General features: G+C 40.4%; 1 protein-coding gene across 1 annotated transcript in view; it reads left to right on the forward strand.

Moving 5' to 3' along the window:
• Nucleotides 1-24,093, forward strand: part of LOC135511399 (VPS10 domain-containing receptor SorCS1-like) — a 132,064-nt gene that overhangs the window by 51,914 nt on the left and 56,057 nt on the right. The window contains exons 3-7 of the mRNA XM_064932923.1: nt 6,220-6,287; nt 12,639-12,738; nt 14,084-14,242; nt 15,461-15,534; nt 22,268-22,332. Of these exons, the coding sequence (XP_064788995.1) occupies nt 6,220-6,287; nt 12,639-12,738; nt 14,084-14,242; nt 15,461-15,534; nt 22,268-22,332 (466 nt within the window). The remainder of the gene's footprint in view (nt 1-6,219; nt 6,288-12,638; nt 12,739-14,083; nt 14,243-15,460; nt 15,535-22,267; nt 22,333-24,093) is intronic.

Genomic DNA, 24,093 nt, shown 5'->3' on the forward strand with positions numbered 1-24,093 from the left:
CTCTATCCCACATTCCTCCATCCCTCTTAATACAGCGCCTTCATTCTGCTGTAGTAATCTTCTCAAACTAAGCCCTTTAATATCACTATAACACCTCTTTCATGCCTCAAGAATGATACGATTCATACCAATGTATTCACACAGGGTTGAGATTCACACAGGATCTTTATAGCTACAGTTAGATAGCAAGTAAGTACCCAGCCCCAACCCCCTGTTTAACACAGAAAAATCTACAAATTAAGAATCACTGTATATTGATGCCTGGCACATTAAATATTTACAACATTAAGAGAGCTTCACCTTGCACTTTCAACACTCGCCTAACACTTTTCCAGCTGGCACTTGAGGATGCAAATTATTTGAGTCTTCCACTGGACCTTCTCCAAGTAAATAGATAAGGTAATGACCATCCAGAAGACAGGAAGTAATTGGCTCTACTTTCCAAACTGCTCTGGTTCATTTTATTGTGTATGACAATGTCCAGCAGATTGGGACTTTTGGAAGCTATAAAGGTCATGTAAATGGTAGACCATTCATCTCTACATTGGCTTGCGAAAGTATTCACCCCCTGGGCATTTTTCCTAGTTTGTTGCCTTTCAACCTGGAATTAAAATAGATTTTTTGGGGGGGTTTGTATCATTTGATTTACACAATATACCTACCACTTTGCAGAAGCAAAATAATTTTTATTTTGAAACAAATTAGACAAAGACAAAAAAAACTGAAAACTTGAGCGAGTATAACTATCCCCCCAAAGTCAATACATTGTAGAAATTACAACTGCAAGTATCTTGGGGTCTCAAAAGCTTGGCACATCTAGCCACTGGGATATTTGCCCATTCTTCAAGACAAAACTGCTCCAGCTCCTTCAAGTTGGATGCGTTCCGCTGGTGTACAGCAACCTTTAAGTCATACCACATATTCTCAATTGGATTGAGGTCTGGGCTTTGATTAGGCCATTCCAATAGATTGAAATGTTTCCCCTTAAATCACTTGAGTGTTGCTTTAGCAGTATGCTTAGGGTCATTGTCCTGCTGGAAGGTGAACCTCCATCCCAGTCTCTAATCTCTGGAAGACTGAAACAGGTTTCTCTCAAGAATTTACCTGTATTTAGTGCCACCACCATGTTTCACTGTGGGAATGATGTTCTCGGGGTGATGAGAGGTGTTGGGTTTGCGCCAGACATAGTGTTTTCCTTGATGGCCAAAAATATCAATTTTAGTCTCATCTGACCAGAGTACCTTCTTCCATATGTTTGGGGAGTCTCCCACATGCCTTTTGGCGAACACCAAACTGCTTATTTTTTTCTTTAAACTCTCTGGGATATGTGGGACGCTAGCATCCAAAAGCCAGAAAATGCAGAGCGCAAAATTCAAATAAATTACTATAGAAATCAAACTTTCATGAAATCACACATGTAAGATACCAAATTAAAGCTACACATGTTGTGAATCCAGCCAACATGTCAGATTACAAAAAGGCTTTTCGGCGAAAGCAAACAATGCTATTATCTGAGGATAGCACCATAGTAACCAAAGAGAAAACATTTCAACCCTGCAGGCGTGACACAGAACACAGAAATAAAAAATATAAATCATGCCTTACCTTTGACGAGCTTCTTCTGTTGGCACTCCAATATGTCCCATAAACATCACAAATGGTCCTTTTGTTCAATTAATTCTGTCCATATATATCCAAAATGTCCATTTATTTGGCGCGTTTGATCCAGAAAACACCGGTTCCAACTTGACTACAAAATATCTCAGAAGTTGCCTGTAAACTTTGCCAAAACATTTCAAACTACTTTTGTAATACAACTTTAGTTATATTTTAAAGTTAAATAATCAATAAAATTGAAGACGGGATAATCTGTGTTCAATACAGGAAGACAACATACTGACGCTAGCTTTCTGGTCATGCGCCTCTATCAAACAGTACACATGAAGTGACCCTCGATCAAGATGGCCGTACTTCTTCATTACACAAAGGAATAACCTCAACCAATTTCTAAAGACTGGTGACATCCAGTGGAAGCGGTAGGAACCGCAAGCAATTCCCATAGAAATCTGGATTCCCAATGAAAATCCATTGAAAAGAGAGTGACCTCAAAAAAAAATCTGAATGGTTTGTCCTTGGGGTTTCGCCTGCTACATAGGTACTGTTTTAGTCACAGACATGATTCAAACCGTTTTAGAAACCTCAGTGTTTTCTATCCAAATCTACTAATAATCTGCAAATCCTATCTTCTGGGGATGAGTAGCAGGCAGTTGAATTTGGGCATGCTTTTTATCCAAAATTCCAAATACTGCCCCCTATCCTAGAGAAGTTATGTAATGGCTTTTTTCTGGCCACTCCTCCATAAAGCCCAGCTCTGTGGAGTGTACGGTTTAAAATGGTCCAATGGACATATACTCCCATCTCCACTCTGGAGCTTTGCAGCTCCTTCAGGGTTATCTTTGGTCTCTTTGTTGCCTCTCTGATTAATCTGATTAATGCCCTCCTTGCCTGGTCTGTAAGTTTTGGTGGGCGGCCCTCTATTGGCAGGTTTGTTGTGGTGCCATATTCTTCAAATTTTTTAATAATGGGTTTAATGGCGCTCTGTGGGATGTTTAAAGTTTCAGATATTTTTTTATAAACCAACCCTGATCTGAACTTCTCCACAACGTTGTCACTGACCTGTTTGGAGAGCTCCTTTGCCTTCATGGTGCCGCTTGCTTGGTAGTGCCCATTGCTTAGTGGTGTTGCGGACTCTGGGGCCTTTCAGAACAGGTGTAAATATACACTGAGATCACGAGGCAGATGATGTTACCCTTAGATTGCACATACAGTTGAAGTCGGAAGATAGAAAATACACTTAGTTTGGAGTCATTAAAACTAATTTTTCAACCACTCCACAAATGTCTTGTTAACAAATTATAGTTTTGGCAAGTTGTTTAGGACATCTACTTTGTGCATGACACAAGTAATATTTCCAACAATTGCTTACTGACAGATTATTTCACTGTATCACAATTCCAGTGGGTCAGAAGTTTACATACACTAAGTTGACTGTGCCTTTAAACAGCTTGGAAAATTCCTGAAAATGATGTCATGGCTTTAGAAGCTTCTGATAGGCTAATTGACATAATTTTAGTCAATTGGAGGTGTACTTGTGGATATATTTCAAGGCCTACCTTCAAACTCAGTGCCTCTTTGCTTGACATCATGGGAAAATCAAAAGAAATCAGCCAAGACCTCAGAAAAATATTTGTAGACCTCCACAAGTCTGGTTCATCCTTGGGAGCAATTTCCAAATGCCTGAAGGTACCACGTTCATCTGTACAAACAATAGTACGCAAGCATAAAAACCATGGGACCATGCAACCATCATACCACTCAGGAAGGAGACTCGTTCGTTCTCCTAGAGATGAATGTACTTCGGTGCAAAAAGGGAAAATCAATCCCAGAACAACAGCAAATGACCTTGTGAAGATGCAGTCCTATATCGACATAGCCCGAAAGGCCGCTCAGCAAGGAAGAAGCCACTGCTCCAAAACCGCCATAAGAAAGCCAGACTATGGTTTGCAACTGCACATGGGGACAAAGATTGTACTTTTTGGAGAAATGTCCTCTGGTCTAATGAATCAAAAATAGAACCATAATGACTATCCTCATTTGGAGGAAAAAGGGGGAGGCTTGCAAGTTAAAGAACACCATACCAACTGTGAAGCTTGGGGTGGCAGCATCATGTTGTGGGGGTGCTTTGCTGCAGGAGGGACTGGTGCATTTCACCAACAGATGGCATCATGAGGCAGGGAAATTATGTGGATATGTTGAAGCAACATCTCAAGACAAAAGTTAAAGCTGTCACAACTGGGTCTTCCAAATGGACAATGACCCCAAGCATACTTTCAAAGTTGTGGCAAAATGGCTTAAGGACAACAAAATCAAGGTATTGGAGAGGCCATGACAAGCCCTGACCTCAATCCTATAGACAATTTGGGGCCAAACTGAAAAAGTGTGTGCGAGCATAGAGGCCTACAAACATGACTCAGTTACATGAGCTCTGTCAAGAGGAACTGGCCAAAATTCACCCAACTTATTGTGGAAAGCTTGTGGAAGGCTACCTGAAACGTTTGACCCAAGTTAAACAATTTAAAGGCAATGCTACCAAATACTAATTGAGTGTATGTGAACTTCTGACACTGGGAATGTGATGAAAGAAATTACATCTGAAATAATTCTCTATTATTCTGACATTACATTCTTAAAATAAAGTGGTGATCCTAACTGGCCTGAGACAGGACATTTTTGCTAGGATTAAATTTCAGGAATTGTGAAAAACTGAGTTTAAATGTATATGTTTAAGGTGTACATAAACTTCCGACTTCAAGTGTAGGTGGACTTTATTTAACTATGTGACTGAAGGTTATTGGTTGCACCAGATCTTATTTAGGGCTTCATTGCAAATGGAGTGAATACCGATGCACTCACCACTTTTGTTTTATATATTTTTTTTTAGAAACAAGTTTTTATTTAATTTCACCTCACCAATTTCAACTTTTTTTTGTATGTCCATTACATGGAGTCCAAATAAAAATATATTTAAGTTAGAGGTTGTAATGCAACAGAACAGGAAATACGCCGAGGGGGATGAATACATTTGCAAGGCACTGTATTTCCCAATGTGTGGGTTTCTAGATTACTGCGGTGTTAAAATACTCAGATTATTCCTCACCACACTTTGGCCAACCACAATATGTTACAATGAAGAGACAACTAAAAGGCCAAATTTTAATCAAAATAAATGGGTACAACTGGAAAGACCAATGGTCCCAGGAGATAGGTGTTGTCTCCAAGGTGTAGAAGACCTCCACACCGGTTTATTATGTAGTAAACCATTGAGAGTTGTGTACTTAAATGGTAATTCTTCCACATTGTCATCAAGTATTTAGAGCTGAGGGAATGGGAAAAATCAATCTGTAAACATTGACTGTATGTAATATTAATGTAGTGATACAAAGACTTCAATTTAGGTTCCCACAAACGCTGAGTAGGAATGAAGTTTCTCCTTTCAAATTAAAACAGAACTGTCCATAGAGCCATTCATTAACATGTAGAATCATTTACATGACACCTCGCTATTTGTCTACATACCTATTAAGTATGAGCTTGTAGAACCGCCATATAACAATGGTGTTCTTTACAATCTCCTCAAAAAAGATGTCCATGATATTTACGAGGAGAGCCTTGCTGTACCTGGGATGCTTGTAATGGAAGAAACCCGCTGAGCCCTAAAAAAAAAAAAAACACAACCTGTCACATTGTATAATGATCGGAGACAGGCGCAGGAATAAGTAATAGGGGGTTTTATTACTCCACCCAAAAATACAACATGTCATGAAAAAGGAACAGGGACGAAGCCCAAAACAAAACATGTATATAAGGTACACAGGGATGTAACCAAAACAAAAGAGTGAGGGTTAACCTTTAATAATTACATGGGATGTGACCCGAAATAACAAGTGCACGTAGCATGAAAGCCAAAACAACAAAGCACAGGTACTCACAAGACCAACTGACATGGGAACAATGATTGACCAGGACAGAGGTCACATATATACACATCCTAATCAGGGGGAATGGGAACCAGGTGTGCGTAATGAGACAAGACAGTCCGGGGTTGGTGGTGATAATCCAGTTCAGTGACACCTAGAAGGCCTGTGACGTAGACCTCTGGAGCTGGTGAATGAAATGAGCAGAAGTACTGCGGGAATCCGTGGCACAACCTTACCTTTACACAGAAGATGCAACATTCTCATGCAGAGAGAATGCTTTGACAAGGCCTCATAAATTGGTTTGGGATTAGTTTATGTGTGTGGAGGTTTGACAAGCATCCATATTAAGCTGAGTATCCATATTAAGGCTGCTGTTGTAAAATTGATGATGCACTCCTCCTAAGGCCATCCTGCTCAAACCACGTCCAATGATAAAATAGCAACAGGTGCAAGTTTGAAAATGAGGTAGTCAAAAGTAAAAAAAAAAAAAAAACTTTATTTTGAACTTTAGGCTTATTTACCACAATTGTGAAATACTGCATAATATGCAACTCATTACTTCAAGTCCCACCAAAGTGTCAGATGATATGATGCATGGAAGTGTTACATTATCAAAGGGTTGTATATTACTCATATTTTCTAAAGATGCGTGCTGAGATGGGAACTGTGTTCTCTTTTGTAGGTGATTCTAATGCTGACTAAGTACTTTGACTTCAGCCTTGGCAGTGTCACAGAGAGCTCTCTATGGAGGTAAGGAGGGGTTAAATTCATCTCAGTTGATTTCTCTCTGGCTTTGGTGTTCATGTTTAGGGCCACAAGTCTTTCTTGAGCATGTGACCATGGGCCTGAGTGATTGCCTATCACATTGTTAGGAAAACTAATGGCACTTCTCATATTGAATGTTGGTTATATTGGTAACTGCCAAAATAAAGAGAGACACGGTCTCTCTGTTCCTAGCTCCTAGCCAACTTTATTTTTTGTTATTTCTTACATTATTTGCTCAGAACGTATCTTGTATTATTACCTACAGCTGAAAATAACTTTTGGATATTAAATCGGCGGTCACCCACCAGTATTTTGACCAGAAATTTGACTTCCCTGAAATGGATGCTGTTTGTTTGAACTGCCCAAGGCAGCTCCATTCATCCCGGGGTCTGCACCAAAACGCTGACGAGTAAGAGGAAGAAGAAGTGGGGCCCTCGTCAGACTCAGACTCATGCATTACCATCCACCGGTTCCAAGTATATTACTCGCTAACGTTCAGTCCCTGGACATTAAAGTAGACGATCTCAGGGAGAGGATCTGTAACATACTCTGTTTTACGGAATCATAGCTCTCTCCGGATATATTGTCCCCATCCATTCAGTCAGTTGGGTTCTCCGTCCATCATGCAGACAGGAAGAAAGAACTTTCAGGGAAAAATAATGGTGGAGGAGTATGTTTTATGATTTACAACTTGTGTAAACATACAGGAACTAAAGTTATTTTGGTCTCCCGATCTGGAATATCTCACCATCAAATTACTGCATAAACTCCCGAGATAACTTTCTTCATCATCACTGCCATGTATGTTCTCCCCCAAGCCGACACGTTTATGCAGTAATTGGCTTTCAGGGAACTACACTGGACTTTGTGCAAACCGGAAACCATATATTTTGAGGCTACATTTATTGTAGCTAGGGACGTTAATAAAGGAAATCTGAGGAAAATTCTATCAACACATCTTCTGTGATACTCGTGCATCCAACACTCTGGATCGTTGCCACTCTCCATTCTGGGGTGGCTACAAGGCCCTCCCCTGCCCTTTCTCCGGCAAATAAGATCACACCTCCATTCTGATCCTCCCCATCTATAGGCAGAAACCTAAGCAGGAATTACCCATGGTAAGGACTGTCAATTGTTGGTCTGAACTATCATAATCTATGCTTCAAGATTGTTTTGACAATGCGGACTGGGAAATGTTCTGGTTCGCCTCTGAGAATAGTATCTACGTATACACTTACTCAGAGACTGGGTTCATCAGGAAATACATAGAGGATGTTGTTCCCACTGTGATAACTTATCCAAACCAAAAAAAACAAGGATAGATGGCAGCATTTGTGCGAAACTGAAAGTGCAAACCACTGCATCTAACCACATCAAGGTGACTGGGAACATGTACGTACATAAGCAGATCAGCTATGACCTCCGTGAGGCAATCAAAGAGGCAAAACGACAGTACAAGGCCTTAGTGGAGTCGCAATTCAATGGCTTAGACACAAGACATATGTGGCAGGGACTCCAGGCAATCAATGATTATAAAGGGAAAGCCAGTAAAGTCGCAGACATTGACACCTCACTGCCCGCTTCAAAGAAAACAGCACCGAGCTGCCACTGTGGGCCACCGCAGCTCACGAGGACTGTTAGCTCTCATTCTCCTTGTCTGACATGTTAACCCTCACAAGGCTGCCAGTCCAGGAGGTATCCCAAGCTGCATCCACAGAGCGTGTGCAGACCAGCTGGCTGGAGTGTTTACAGACATATTCAATCTCTCCCTATCCCAGTATATTGTCCCCACTTGCTTCAAGATGGCCACCATTGTTTCTGTACCCAAGAAAGCAAAGGTAACTGAACTAAATGAGTTTTGCCCAAAAGCCAATTTCTGTCATCATGAAGTGCTTTGATTGGCTAGTTAAGGATCATATCACCACCTTAGCCAACACCCTAGACCCACTACAATTTGCCTACCGGTCCAACAGATCCACTGACAACACAATCGCCATTGCACTACACACTGCCTTATCCCACCTGGACAAGAGAAATACCTATGAATGCTGTTCATTGACTACAGCTCAGCCTTCAATGCTATAGTGCCCTCCAAGCTCATCACTAAGCTCAGGGCCCTGGGTCTGAACTCCACCCTGTGAAACTGGCCCTACACTTCCTGAGGTCGATCCCAGGTGGGGAAGGTAGGCAACAACACCTCCATAAATCTGATCATCAACACTGGGACCCACAGGTGTGCGTTCTCATCCCCCTCCTGTGCTCCTTGTTCACCCATGTTCACCCGCGTTTGTCTCCAACTCAATCATTAAGTTTGCTGGCAACACAACAGTGGTAGGCCTGATTATCAACAACAACGAGAGAGCTTACAGGGAGGAGGCGAAAGCCCTGGCAAAGGTAGTACCTGGAAAATAACCTGATCACTGAACACAGGAGACAGCAGAGAAAGCACGCCCCCATCCACAGATATTGGGCCGCAATGGAGTGGGTCAAAAGCTTCAAGTTCCTCATCGTGCACATCACTAAAGACCTGAAATAGTCCCTCCATGCTGACAGCGAGGTGAAATCGAAACAGCACCTCTTCAACCTCATTGGGCTGAAGAAATTTGACTTGGCCCTTAAGATCCTCACTAACTTTTACAGATGCACCATAGAGAGCATTCTGTCGGGCTGGCTAATGCAACGTTTGCAACCAAAGGGCTCTCCATAGGGTGATGCAGTCACCGGGGGCACACTGCCTGCCCTTCAGTACATTTACAGCACCTGGTATCACAGGAAGGCCAAGAAGATCATAAAGGACCTCAGCCACCTGAGCCACGACCTATTCACCCCACTAACATCTAAAAGATGAAGACAGTACAGGTGCACCAAAGCTGGGACCGAGAGATTGTGAAACAGACTGCCAGGCTGCTAAACAGTCATCACTAGCCGGTCCCCGCCCGGCACTCTGCTCTGAACCTTAGACACTGTCACTAGCTGGCTCCCATCCGCTACTCTACCCTGTTCCTTAGAGACTGCTGCTCTATAGAGTAATTTAACGCTGGTCACTTCAGAAATGTGTACATACAGTTTTACCCACTTTATATGTACACTATTTATACAAAAGAACTGTATATTGTTTTACTTTTTGGATTATTTTTGTATTGTTTTGTATTGCTAAATATTACTGCCCTGATAGAAAACAAAAGCATTTCACTGCGATAACATCTGCAAATGGATGTACGCAACCAATAAACTCGATTTTCATAAGAGACTAGGAAGCAGAGAGCTAGGAAACAGAGACTGTACAGCTGGAATGTTTTGCTCAAATATTGCAAACTAGTACAGTATTGTATGTTACTGAATGTAGCATATTACACTTGAAGTATTTCTGACAACCAGAAAATGCTCATTAGAAATGTGAAATATACAGTGAGGGAAAAAAGTATTTGATCCCCTGCTGATTTTGTACGTTTGCCCACTGATAAAGATATGATCAGTCTATAATTTTAATGGTAGGTTTATTTGAACAGTGAGAGACAGAATATCAACAAAGAAATCCGTAAAATTCAAAAATGTTATAAATTGATTTGCATTTTAACCTCTTGAAACTCTAGGGGCGCAATTTCATTTTTGGATGAAAAATGTTCCCGTTTTAAACAAGATATTTTGTCACAAAAAGATGCTTGACTATGCATATAATTGATAGCATTGGAAAGAAAACACTCGGAATTTTCCAGAACTGCAAAGATATTGTCTGTGGGTGCCCTAGAACGGGAGCTACAGGCAAAACCAAGATGAAACGGCAACCAGGAAACCAGCAGGATTTTAAGGCTCCGTTTTCCATTGTCTCCTTATATAGCTGTGAATGCGAGAGGAATGAGCCTGCCCTTTCTGTCGTTTCCCCAAGGTGTCTGCAGCATTGTGACGTATTTGTAGGCATATCATTGGAAGATTGACCATAAGAGACTACATTTTCCAGGTGTCCGCCCAGTGTCCTCCGTCGAAATTGGTGCGTCTTTTTCAGCTGCTGGTATTTTTCCATGCGATTCTGAGGGGAAAGCAGGCTTCCACGAACTGCATATCAATGAAGAGATATGTGAAAAAACACCTTGAGGATTGATTCTAAACAACGTTTGCCATGTTTCGGTCGATATTATGGAGTTAATTCGGAAAAAGTTTGACGTTTTGGTGACTGAATTTTCGGTTTGTTTCGGTAGCCAAATGTGATGTACAAAACGGAGCGATTTCTCCTACACAAAGATTCTTTCAGGAAAAACTGAACATTTGCTATGTAACTGAGAGTCTCCTCATTGAAAACATCCGAAGCTCTTCAAAGGTAAATGATTTTATTTATTTGGTTATCTGGTTTTTGTGAAAATGTTGCGTGCTAAATGCTACTCAAAATGCTAAGCTAGCTTAGCATACTCTTACACAAATTAGTGATTTGCTATGGTTCAAAAGCATATTTTGAAAATCTGAGATGACAGTGTTGTTAAGAAAAGGCTAAGCTTGAGAGCAGGTGCATTATTTTCATTTTATTTGCGATTTTCAGAAATCGTTAACGTTGCGTTATGCTAATGAGCCTTAGGCTTTATTCACGATCCCGGATCCGGGGTGGGGAGTATCAAGAGGTTAATGAGGGAAATAAGTATTTGACCACTCTGCAAAACATGACTTATTACTTTATGGTGAAACCCTTGGCAATCACAGAGGTCAGAAGTTTCTTGTAGTTGACCTCCAGGTTTGCACACATCTCAGGGGGGATTTTGTCCCACTCCTCTTTGCAGATCTTCTTAAGTCATTAAGGTTTCGAGGCTGACGTTTGGCAACTCGAACCTTCAGCTCCCTCCACAGATTTTCTATGGGATTAAGGTATGGAGACTGGCTAGGCCACTCCAGGACCTTAATGTGCTTCTTCTTGAGCCACTCCTCTGTTGCTCTGGCCATGTGTTTTGGGTCATTGTCATGCTGGAATACCCATCCCTTTCCCCTTAGCAGAAAAACACCCCCAAACATAATGTTTACACCTCCATGTGTGATGGTGGGGATGGTGTTCTTGGGGTCATAGGCAGCATTCCTCCTCCTCCAAACACGGCGAGTTGAGTTGATGCCAAAGAGCTCCATTTTGGTCTCATCTGACCACAACACTCTCACCCAGTTGTCCTCTGAATCATTCAGATGTTCATTGGCAAACTTCAGACGGGCATGTATATGTGCTTTCTTGAGCAGGGGGACCTTGCGGGCGCTGCAGGATTTCAGTCCTTCACGGCATAGTGTGTTACCAATTGTTTTCTTAGTGACTATGGTCCCAGCTGCCTTGAGATCATTGACAAGATCCTCCCGTGTAGTTCTGGGCTGATTCCTCACCGTTCTCATGATCATTGCAATTCCACGAGGTGAGATCTTGCATGGAGACCCAGGCCGAGAAGAATTGACAGTTATTTTGTGTTTCTTCCAGTTGCGAATAATCGCACCAACTGTTGTCACCTTCTCACCAAGCTGCTTGTTGATGGTCTTGTAGCCCATTCCAGCCTTGTGTAGGTCTACAATCTCATCCCTGACATCCTTGGAGAGCTCTTTGGTCTTGGCCATGGTGGAGAGTTTGGAATCTGATTGATTGATTGCTTCGGTGGACAGGTGTCTTTTATACAGTTAACAAACTCCCTTTAAGAGTGCGCTCCTAATCTCAGCTCGTAACCTGTATAAAAGACACATGGGAGCCAGAAATCTTTCTGATTGAGAGGAGGTCAAATACTTACTTCCCTGATTAAAATGCAAATCAATTTATAACATTTTTGACATGCGTTTTCTGGATTTTTTGTTGTTGTTATTCTGTCCATCACTGTTCAAATACATCTACTATTAAAATTGTAGACTGATCATTTCTTTATCAGTGGGCAAACGTACAAAATCATCAAGGGATCAAATACTTTTTTCCCTCACTGTAGATGCTTCTGTAAATGGTTTATGACTCCATACATCTCATTTTTCTAATACGATTATGTAACTGTGTCCAACTCCACCACAGTTGTTATCAAACTAGTTTTTTTATGATAGTACTGAGATACAGGGTTGGTATTTATAATGGTCATTATGGTGTCAACATTTTAGGAGACTTGAATACTGAATGTTTTACTTTGACGACAAATCATATAATTCTCTTGCATATATCCATGTTTATTCTGATAATGAAACAGTTCTCTATTCAACTGGCAAATTGTGTTGTATTATATCCTGTTTTAATTTTCTGCTTGCCTGCATAGCCATAGGTATTATCACTGATATTGCTCCGTGCTCTCATTCTCACCATTAACAGCAGAATAACACATTTTTGTTAATCCCATAATTGAATTCTAGGTCAATAGACTATGGAACCACATATGAGAAACTTAATGAAAAGGTGGGACCAAAAACATTACTAAGCTACTTGTACGTGAGTCCGAATAACAAAGGAAAGGTATGTCCTCGTACATGTATCTGATCTTACCATGTACCATACCATTACCATATCTGTTTGCTGTCCTTTTAACCCTTACAAAAAAAACACATGTCAAATTTGCTGTTTCGTATATGAAAGCATATTTTCAAATAGCATACTAAATGTAAATCCGGGACACTCAAATCAGATTTATATGTTACATACTGTATGGTAAGGTTACATAAGATAGAAGGTTACTTCAGGCAAAAAACTAAAGTATGGTGGTTGGTCAGGGTGGATGGGTAGGGGTATAACGCGAATGTCTAACAACACAATCTGTTCCAATCTCATCACGGACAGCTTTAGCATTTTAGCTAATTAGCAACTTTGAAACTACTTACTACTTTTTAGCTACTTTGCAAATACTTAGCTAACCTTTCCCCTAACCTTAACCCTTTAACATAACCCTAACCTTAATCCCTAACCCTAAACCCTAGCCTAGCTAATGTTAGCCACCTGGCATATCATATGTTTTGCAATTTTGTGACATATCATATGAATTGTAATTCGTAACATATGATACAAAATGGATGATGGACATCCACAAATGAATACATAGCACACGAAACGTAACATATCATGCTATTTTGAGTGTCCCGGATTTACATTTACTATCTACCATCTACCTCTGAGTCCAGGTGTACATTTCACATGTGACACTATCTGTATTAAATTTAGAGTTCACATGTTAACACAACTTTTTCACGTGAGAAAAAAAAACATGTTTTCACCTCACGTGAAATGCAGTTGCACATTTTAAATTTGCGGTTTCACAAGTTGAATTGCAAGTACATGTGAAAATCGATCACATGTGAATACCACATTTGCAGTTTCACATGTAGGAAAACAACACAAAATCTAACTTTCACATGTGAAATTGAAAAATCCAAATGTATAATAAATATCACGAGAAATATTGGTTAACTGCATGTATCTGAGTCATGAGAAACTTCACGTGTCTGAAAACCACGTGTCTGTTTTTCCCACATTACATTTTTCACGTTATTTCTTCACGTGTAAAATGTATGTGAAATGTCACACACGTCCAAAAACCATACGTGTCTTACCAGTCAAAATTTCACGTAGCATTACATTTTTTCAAGTGATTTGTTCACACATGTCCGAAAACCATACGTGTTCTTTTGCATGTATTCTATTCACATGATTTTTTTCATGTATTTCTTTTTAAAGGAAAAACTCATGACTATAGTATAATTAGCAAGTTTAATCATTACGGACATGAATGGATAATAATAATTATTGCTAAATGTTGTGATTTATAAATCTCTCCTTTCGTCTCCTGACCCGTCCTCTCTCATCTCAGATCATGTTACTGACCGACCCAGAAGTGGAGAGCAGCCTGCTCATTAGTCTTGATGAGGGCGCATCCTATCAGAGGTACCACTTAGCCTTCGACATCCTCAGCCTCCTCTTCCACCCCGAGCAGGAGGACTGGATCCTGGCTTACGGCCATGACCAGAAGGTAAAGAGAATCCGGTCAATTATAACTGAGTAGTGAGGAGTGGGGAGAAAACACACACAACTTGATTGCGGTAAGGGTCTTGTTAATTCCAGTGAGTCTATTGAACTTATTGGCTTTAACAAGATGTTTACTTCAACCGTAGCTGTGTGCTCCACACTTCTGCCTGTTGTTTTATTAGCATCATTATCTTCCAGTGGGGAAAGCACCTCCCACCTCCTAGTAGCCGACACATTAATGTGCTCTCTTCAGAGTAGTGGACTTAGTTAATGTCCCAAACAGGAGACGGAGACCACGCTTATTATTCTCAAGGAGAACCCTACTGTTTGTTTAACTCAACATAACAGAGATCAAACTCTCCCCTCCCATCCTGCTACTGAAAGACTTGATTATGAGAGAGAGTGCAGTCAAAGGCTGAGAAGTAAGATAAATGGTGAGGGGGAGAGATGAGATGCTTTATTGAGAGCCATCAATATGGTCGACGTGAAGAAGCTGGGGAGAAGTCATCCCTGAGTTTACTCCATATCTTTATGCTAATATAAATGTGTGATTGTTTTCCTCTCTGTATGGTTTCCTTCTTCTGTTTCTGCTTTTATATTAATTAATTTATTTGCTGTCTTTTACTGTGCAATAGTATTGTCCAGAACAAATGTATTATACAACAGTTCCCTATGTGTGATGTGCTCTAAGATTAAGTAAAACAGCCCTAATCTGCTGAAAGAGGGAGGTCAATAGCATAATGCAAAGGGAATTTATACTGATGGTTAAGTGTGTCGTTTTCTAATGTCAATTAGGGACAAATCCTATGGCCATAGACAGGAACCACTGGGAGCCAAAACGAGCATGGCATTTAAAAGAAATCTGTCTCTCGCTATCTCCCTCTCTCTCTGTCTCAAATAGTCACAAGGCATTAAATCATGAACTCTATTTCAAATATAAAGTACTATTTTCAAGCCTGCTTTAAAGATTCAGCTATACAGCACTCATAACAAAAACAATCAAAGTGCTCTGAAGTGCAGTGCAAAAAGTGAAAAAACAAAGCAATATAATTGAAATGTTGAATGACCCTCCATGAGACATAGATGACAGTCCCTAAAATGGAGGGAGAGAATTCTCCAGGTCTAATGTTTCCTTCGTTTTAACTCTTAGTTTTAACTCTGGAATAAAATGTTATTATTTCTATTCTGATTTTTTAAACTATAGGATGTTCTTTTCTTGCAGCTGTACGTCTCTGTTGAATTTGGAAGAAGATGGCAGCTCGTGCATGACAGGGTAGTCCCCAACAGATTTTACTGGTGAGAGTAAAAATCACTTTCTATCATCATTGGACACATACTTCAAGTCTCTGTAATACAATATTCATAGAAAACAAAGTACCACTCTTTCCTCTACTGACAGCATTTTGAACTGATAGCCCATCAGAATTGACACAATTAATTTAATCTCAAGAAGTACCTGCTAGTACCGGAATTGAACTCAATAGATGGCATATACAGTGGCTTGTGAAAATATTCACCCCCTTGGCATTTTTCCAATTTTGTTGCCTTACAACCTGGCATTAAAAATGATTTTGGGGGGGATTGTATCATTTGATTTACACAACATGCCTACCACTTTGAAGATGCAAAATATGTTTAATTATGAAACAAACAAGAAATAAGACAAAAAATGTTTAACATGAGTGTGCATAACTATTCATTCACCCCCCCCCCCCACCAAAGTCAATACTTTGTAGAGTCACCTTTTGCAGCAATTACAGCTGCAAGTCTCTTGGGGTATGGCTTCAAGGCAAAACTGCTCCAGCTCCTTCACGTTGGATGGGTTCCACTGGTGTACAGCGATATTTAAGTCATACCACAGATTCTCAATTGGATTGAGGTCTGGTCTTTGTACATTTAAATGTTTCCCCTTAAACCATTCGAGTGTTGCTTTTGCAGTATGCGTAGGGTCATTGTCATGCTGGAAGGTGAACCTCTGTGCCAGTCTCAAACCTCTGGAAGACTGAAACAGGTTTCCCTCAAGAATTTTCCTGTATTTAGTGCAATCCATCATTCCTTCAATTCTGACCAGTTTCCCAGTCCCTGCCGATGGAAAACATCCCCACAGCATAATGCTGCCACCACCATAGCGTTTTCCTTGTTGGCCAAAAATATCTGGCCACTCTTCCATAAAGCCCAGCTCTGTGGAGTGTACGGCTTAAAGTAGTCCTATGGACAGATACTCCAATCTCCGCTGTGGAGCTTTGCAGCTCCTTCAGGGTTTTCTTTGGTCTCTTTGATGCCTCTCTGATTAATGCCCTCCTTGCCTGGTCTGTGAGTTCTGTTGGGTGGCCCTCTCTTGGCAGGTTTGTTGTGGTGCCATATTCTTTCCATTTTTTAATAATGGACTTAATGGTACTCCGTGGGATGTTCAAAGTTTCAAATATTTTTTTATAATCCAACCCTGATCTGTACTTCTCCACAACTTTGTCCCTCATCTGTTTGGAGAGGTCCTTGGTCTTCATGGTGCTGCTTGCTTGGTCGTGCCCCTTGCTTAGTGATGTTGCGGACTCTGGGGCCTAACTCAGTTTTTCACAATACCTGACATTTAATCCAAGTAAAAAATCCCCTTTCTTAGGTCAGTTAGGATCACCACTTTATTTTAAGAATGTGAAATGTCAGAATAATAGTTGAGAGAATTATTTATTTTTATTTATTTCCCAGTGGGTCAGAAGTTTACATACACTCAATTAGTATTTAGTAGCATTGCCTTTAAATTGTTTAACTTGGGTCAAACGTTTCTGTCAGGACCCGGTTTCGAACCTGGGTCTCCGGAGTGAGAAACAGTCACTTAACCAACTGAGCCACGAATAGTCAGCAGAACCCAGAAGATGAGGCAGACACAGCAGTACTTAAGACGGTGTATTTAATAAAGAAAAAATCCTAAAATACAAAAAATGGCAAATCCAAAAGGTGGTAGGAAAAACACAAAAAGACCTCAAAAGAAACTCACCAAAAAATAAACAAAAACAAAAAAACAGAATACCACAAGAACTTCACCCGGAATCGACAAGAGCACACAGAACACTAGGGCAGGGTGCTAACATACAAACACAGAGCACAGAACTGAGGGAAACAAAGGGTTTAAATACAATCAGGGGAAACGAGACACAGGTGCAAACAATAATGGGGATCAAGGGAAAAACACAGGGACAAAAAGCACAATGGGGACATCTACTGACAAAAACCCGGAACAACCCTGGCCAAATCCTGACAGTTTCGGGTAGCCTTCTACAAGCTTCCCACAATAAGTTGGGTGAATTTCGACCCATTCCTCCTTACAGAGCTGGTGTAACTGAGTCAGGTTTGTAGGCCTACTTGCTCGCACACGCTTTTTCAGTTCTGCCCCAAATTTTCTATAGGATTGAGGTCAGGCCTTGGGATGGCCACTCCAATACCTTGACTTTGTTGTCCTTACGCCATTTTGCCACAACTTTGGAAGTATGCTTGGGGTCATTGTCCATTTGGAAGACCCATTTGCGACCAAGCTTTAACTTCCTGACTGATGTCTTGAGATGTTGCTTCAATATATCCACATAATTTTTCTGCCTCATGATGCCAGCTATTTTGTGAAGTGCAGTCCCTCCTGCAGCAAAGCACTCCCACAACATGATTCTGCCACCCCCGTGCTTCACGGTTGGGATGGTGTTCTTCAGCTTGCAAGCCTCCCCCTTTTTCCTCAAAATGAGGATAGTCATTATGGCCAAACAGTTCTATTTTTGTTTCATCAGACCAGTGGACATTTCTCCAAAAAGTATTATCTTTGTCTCCATGTGCAGTTGCAAACTGTAGTTTGGCTTTTTTGAGGCGGTTTTGGAGCAGTGGCTTCTTCCTTGCTGAGCGGCCTTTCAGGTTATGTCGTTAAAGGACTCGTTTTACTGTGGATATAGATACTTTTGTACCTGTTTCCTCCAGCATCTTCACAAGGTCTTTTGCTGTTGTTCTGGGATTGATTTGCACTTTTCGCACCAAAGTACATTCTTCTCTCGGAAACAGAACGTGTCTCCTTCCTGAGTGGTATGACGGCTGTGTGATCCAGGGGTGTTCATACTTGCGTACTGTTGTTTATACAGATGAACGTGATACCTTCGTGATACCTTCGGGTGTTTGAAAATTACTGGAGGAACCAGACTTGTGGAGGTCTACAATTTTTTTTCTGGGGTCTTGGCTGATTTCTTTTGATTTTCCCATGATGTCAAGCAAAGAGGCACTGAGTTTGAAGGTAGGCCTTGAAATATATCCACAGGAACACCTCCAATTGTCTCAAATTATGTCAATTAACCTATCAGAAGCTTCTAAAACCATGACCTCATTTTCTGGAATTTTCCAAGCTTTTTAAAGGCACAGTCAACTTATATCCACATAATTTTCTTTCCTCACAATGCCATCTATTTTGTGAAGTAAACCAGTCCCTCCTGCAGCAAAGCACCCCCACAACATGATGCTGCCACCCCCATGCCTCACTGTTGGAATGGTGTTTTTTGGCTTGCAAGCCTCCCCCTTTTTCCTCCAAACATAATGATGGTCATTTTGGACAAACAGTTCTATTTTCATTTATCAGACCAGAGGACATTTCTCCAAAAAGTACAATATTTGTTGCCATGTACAGTTGCAAACCGTAGTCTGGGTTTTTTTATGCGGTTTTGGAGCAGTGGCTTCTTCTTTGCTGAGCGGCCTTTCAGGTTATGTCGATATAGGACTCGTTTTACTGTGGATATAGATTCTTTTGTACTTGTTTCCTCCAACATCTTCACAAGGTCCTTTGCTGTTGTTCTGGGATTGATTTGCACTTTTCGCACCAAAGTATGTTCATCTCTAGGAGACAGAACACGTCTCCTTCCTGAGAAGCATGACGGCTGCGTGGTCCCATGGTGTTTATACTTGCGTACTATTGTTTGTACAGATGAACGTGGTACCTTCAGGCGTTTGGAAATTGCTCCCAAGAACGAACCAGACTTGTGGAGGTCTACAATTTTTTTTCTGAGGGTCTTGGCTGATTTCTTTTGATTCTCCCATGATGTCAAGCAAAGAAGAATTGAGTTTGAAGGTAGGCCTTGAAATACATCCACAGGTACACCTCCAATTGGCTAAAATTATTTAAATTAGCCTATCAGAAGCTTCTAAAGGCATGACATCATTTTCTGGAATTTTCCCAGCTGTTTAAAGGCACAGTCAACTTAGTGTATGTAAACTTCTGACCCAGTGGAATTGTGATCCAGTGAATAATAAGTGAAATAATCTGTCTGTAAACAATTGTTGGACAAATGACTTGTGCCATGCACAAAGTAGATGTCCTAACCGACTTGCCAGAACTGTAGTTTGTTAAAAAGAAGTTTGTGGATTGGTTGAAAAACACATTTTAATGACTCCAACCTAATTGTATGCAAACTTCCGACTTCAACGCTATATATGCTGAAATCATGTGACACTTGGATTGCACACAGGTGAACTTTATTTAACTAATTATGTGACATCTTAAGGTAATTGGTTGCACCAGATCTTATTTATTGTCTTCATAGCAATGGGGGTGAATACTACTGCACGCACCAATTTTATTAAATTTTTTTATTCTTTAGAGTTTTTTGAAACCCGTTATTTTTGGCATTTCACTTCACCAATTTGGACCGTTTTGTGTATGTCCATTGCATGAAATTCGAAATAAAATTATATTTAAATTACAGGTTATAATGCAATAAAATAGGAAAAATTCCATCGGGGATGAATACTTTTGCAAGGCACTGTAGTAGATACAAGTATGGTCCTGATGAACAAATTAATAGTTTAAATAGATATTTGTACACTATTTTTTCAAGTTCCAACTGTTGTGCTTAAGAAATAATGTATTTATTAATGGTCTCTAATCTACATGATTTGCAAGACATATAGTAACTTAATGCAGTAGTGCCTGTTGCCAGATAATTATAATATTAATGTGTTTTTGCTAAACATAATATTTTTTATTTTACAAGGAAGCAAGGGAGATTAATACTTTTTGGGTGATCAGGTAGCTTTTAATGTTTTGATAAATTACACCATTTGGACATCATCATCTCTTAAAGTGGATAACTCAATTAGAATACCTTAATTTGTTCATATTTCACATTTACTAATATTGGGACTAAAATTAGACAAACGTATTTAACAAACTTTGTCACTTGCAAACAAATGATGATGAATTTGTTTTTAGCCCAAAACAGGGACAAAAGATAGATGCAGTGGAAGCAATGTACCATCAAGTTTAAGCCATTATTGGCCTCTTGTTCTAAACAGTTGATATATTTGCCCTAAGATTTCCTGGTGGAGATGATACAACAGTAGAGCTGGATACAATATTGAGTAATACATTAGTTTCTTCATTAGTCATATGATGAATTCATTCTAGTTTACAATTACTTATCAACCTGTGGTAACATTGTTAACATATTTACAGTATGTGTGTGTTGTGTATGGAGGTACAGTATATTTACAGTTTGTGCGTATAGACGGGTTGGTTGTTTAGCAACAATACCTACTGTACACATGCTCAACTAGGGGGCAAAACAGTGTTGGCTTAGATTGTTGACATGTTTTAACTATATTTAGTCTCCAAATGTTTGTTGAAAACGTAAATACATTTGCACAATGAGCACTTGTTGTCTCTCAAGTACATTGTTACAGTTGTTGGTGAGCTAGCTAGCACATTTGATCCATGTTAGCATTGAAAGCAATTCACTCAAAACAAGACATTGTATCAAGAACATGATACAACTAGCTGAAACGAGCCACATACGATTCCCCACATGGCATCTTTTTATGTTGTTGCTAGCTATCTGACCGTTCACAATCATAACAAAGCATGGCTTCTATAGATGGGAATATTACATTCAGGTAGGGCATGCATATTTCGTCAAGGACAAAATACAGGTCATATTTTCAGTTAATATACACTTCAAATATGTTGCTGCTTCACATACTGCAGTTTATGTTACAATAGCCTCAACTTGGCAGAGTTACACCATCAACCTGATAATGAGCAGCATAGCTCACACAATGCAGGCATGTAGTCCATACATTCCGGAGTGATAGAAGAACATAGAAGCAGCCTATCTAAGAACTGGCTGCTGTTCTCCAATAGAAGATGATGAAGTATTTGACAGAAAGACCATTAGAAAAAGATGGAGCAGAAAGACAATTACGGAGTACTGAGGGAAGCAAGATGGGCACTTTTGTTATTATGTCTCAGACACTGACACACTATGGAATGTGAGGAGAAACCCATCTTCTTCCACACTTAGCTGCTATTAATGCAACAAGTGGTCACACTTGGCACTCTACACTTAACCGCTGCTTCCCAGTCGTGGCTCTTTTGAAAGAGCATGAAATGGCTCCGAAGTACCTTCCCCTTGAATTACCACACAGGCCCAGTGATTGATGGGGTCATGTTTGTGGGAAATGTTTGTTTTGTCATTGTTATATTTTCAAAGAGAAAGGGATCAACTTTTCATGCAGCTAGGTTCCCTATTATAATTTAATTGAATCGAAATGGAAATCACAAACATTGTTTTCCTTCAAATGTTTTCCAACATGACTTTGTCCTCTCTAGAAAGCTGATGTTTTAATAGCGCAATTGAACAAAGGGGTTGACATTTGTAAATGAGTATCTCTGGTCACTCACTTGTTTTATGACTTTGCGAAGCACTGTCACAGGGTCCTTTTGGAATAGATGAGAACAAACAGAATGATTATTCATCTTTCCCATACAGTTTGATCTCTTCTTCATCTTGTTAAACAGATTATTTATTTCATCACAAGGCACACCTACAGTATACTCTTCAATTAAGATATCATATCTGGATCATGAGATAAATTCACACATCATTGACGAAAATGTTCAAATCATGAATTAACTGATACTACTACAAATCCACAAATACAAATACCATATGATGCACATATCATAATTGGATAGATGTTTTGCTATGTTCCTCAGTTGCCTCTCCTGTCCCCACAGGTCAAAACTGGGTTTGGACAAAGAGCCAGGAATGATTCACTTGGAGACCAGTGTTTCTGATAGACGTGAGTCATCATCACGTCTAGGACATCTTATTTGAGGACTTTATTATAGGGATTCTTGGGCTCATTTTCACACACAAGTGACATTTTCTATCTGCTAAACACCCTTTACAGCAGGGTTCCCCAACTGCCAGCCAACGGGGCAGACTTGCAGTCTACAAATTATTTGTTATTTTATTCCAGCCTCCAACTATCCGCTCAAGAAAAAAAATTGCCTGAGGCTTAATCTAGTTGATGATCCCTGCTTTACAGGGTGCTGGCCTATGTTTACTCCAATGCTTCCCACAGTTGTGACAAGTTGGCTGGATGTCCTTTGAGTGGTGTACCATTCTTGATTAACACGGGAAACTGTTGAGCATGGAAAACTCAGCAGTGTTGCAGTTCTTGACACACTCAAACCGGTGCGCCTGGCACATACTGCCATACCCGTTCAAAGGCACTTTTGTCTTGCCTATTCACCCTCTGAATGGCACACATAAACAATCCATGTCTTAACTGTCTCAAGACTTAACCTGTCTCCTCCCCTTCATCTACACTGATTGAAGTGGATTGAACAAGTGACATCAATAAGAGATAATAGCTTTCGCTTGAATTCACCTAGTCAGTTTATGTCATAGAAAGAGCAGGTGTTATTCTAGTACGGTACATTAGAACGCAGAAGGTGCAATTTCAAAATTGGGTAGTGCATCATCAGTTCCTCTCGTTATGATAGTCATTGCATACCATAGAGAGCTATCCCATGTCAGCTAATGCTTTTTTTTTTTTTTTTTTTTGCCCATAGATATTGTTGTAACTTTTTTCTTACTCAAATATCACATGAATAAACATTAAACATAGCAAAATGTATAGAATTGCAAGAAGATTTGCTTTAAACTGCAAAATTCTCCCCACCAACAAGAGCGGTGTGAACAGTTTGTGTCATGCACAGGGGTTGTGCCCATAGAGATAGACATGGCCCGTTATCACGCATGGGGAAGGGGGGTGCGGGATGTCCCCCACTCATGCTGCCAAACATACCCTCCTAAAACTGACCATCCTACCGATCCTCGACTTCGGTAATGTCATCTATAAAATAGTCTCTAACACTCTACTCAACAAACTGGATGAAGTCTATCACAGTGCCATCCGTTTTGTCACCAAAGCCCCGTACACTACCCACCATTGCGACCTGTACGCTCTCGTTGGTTGGCCCTCGCTTCATACTCGTTGCCAAACCCACTGGCTATAGATTATCTACAAGTCTCTGCTAGGTAAAGCCCTGCCTTATCTCAGCTCACTGGTCACCATAGCAGCACCCACTCGTAGCACACGCTCCAGCAGGTATATCTCACTGGTCACCCCCAAAGCCAATTCCTCCTTTGGTCGTCTTTCCTTCCAGTTCTCTGCTGCCCATGACTGGAACGAATTGCAAAAATCTCTGAAGCTGGAGACTCACATCTCCCTCACTAGCTTTAAGCACCAGCTGTCAGAGCAGCTTACAGATCACTGCACCTGTACATAGCCCATCTGTAAACAGCCCATCTATCTACCTACCTCATCCCCATACTGGTATTTATTTATTTATTTTGCTCCTCTGCACCCCAGTATCTCTACCTGCACATTCATCTTCTGCCGATCTACCATTCCAGTGTTTAATTGCTATATTGCAATTACTTAGCCACCATGGCCTATTTATTTCCGTAACTTACCTCATTTGCACTCACTGTATTTTGTTTTCTTTTGTTCTACTGTATTATTGACTGTATGTTTTGTTTATTCCATGTG

The sequence above is a fragment of the Oncorhynchus masou genome, chromosome 24 (genome assembly GCF_036934945.1).
Source record: "Oncorhynchus masou masou isolate Uvic2021 chromosome 24, UVic_Omas_1.1, whole genome shotgun sequence".
Taxonomy (NCBI): domain Eukaryota; kingdom Metazoa; phylum Chordata; class Actinopteri; order Salmoniformes; family Salmonidae; genus Oncorhynchus; species Oncorhynchus masou.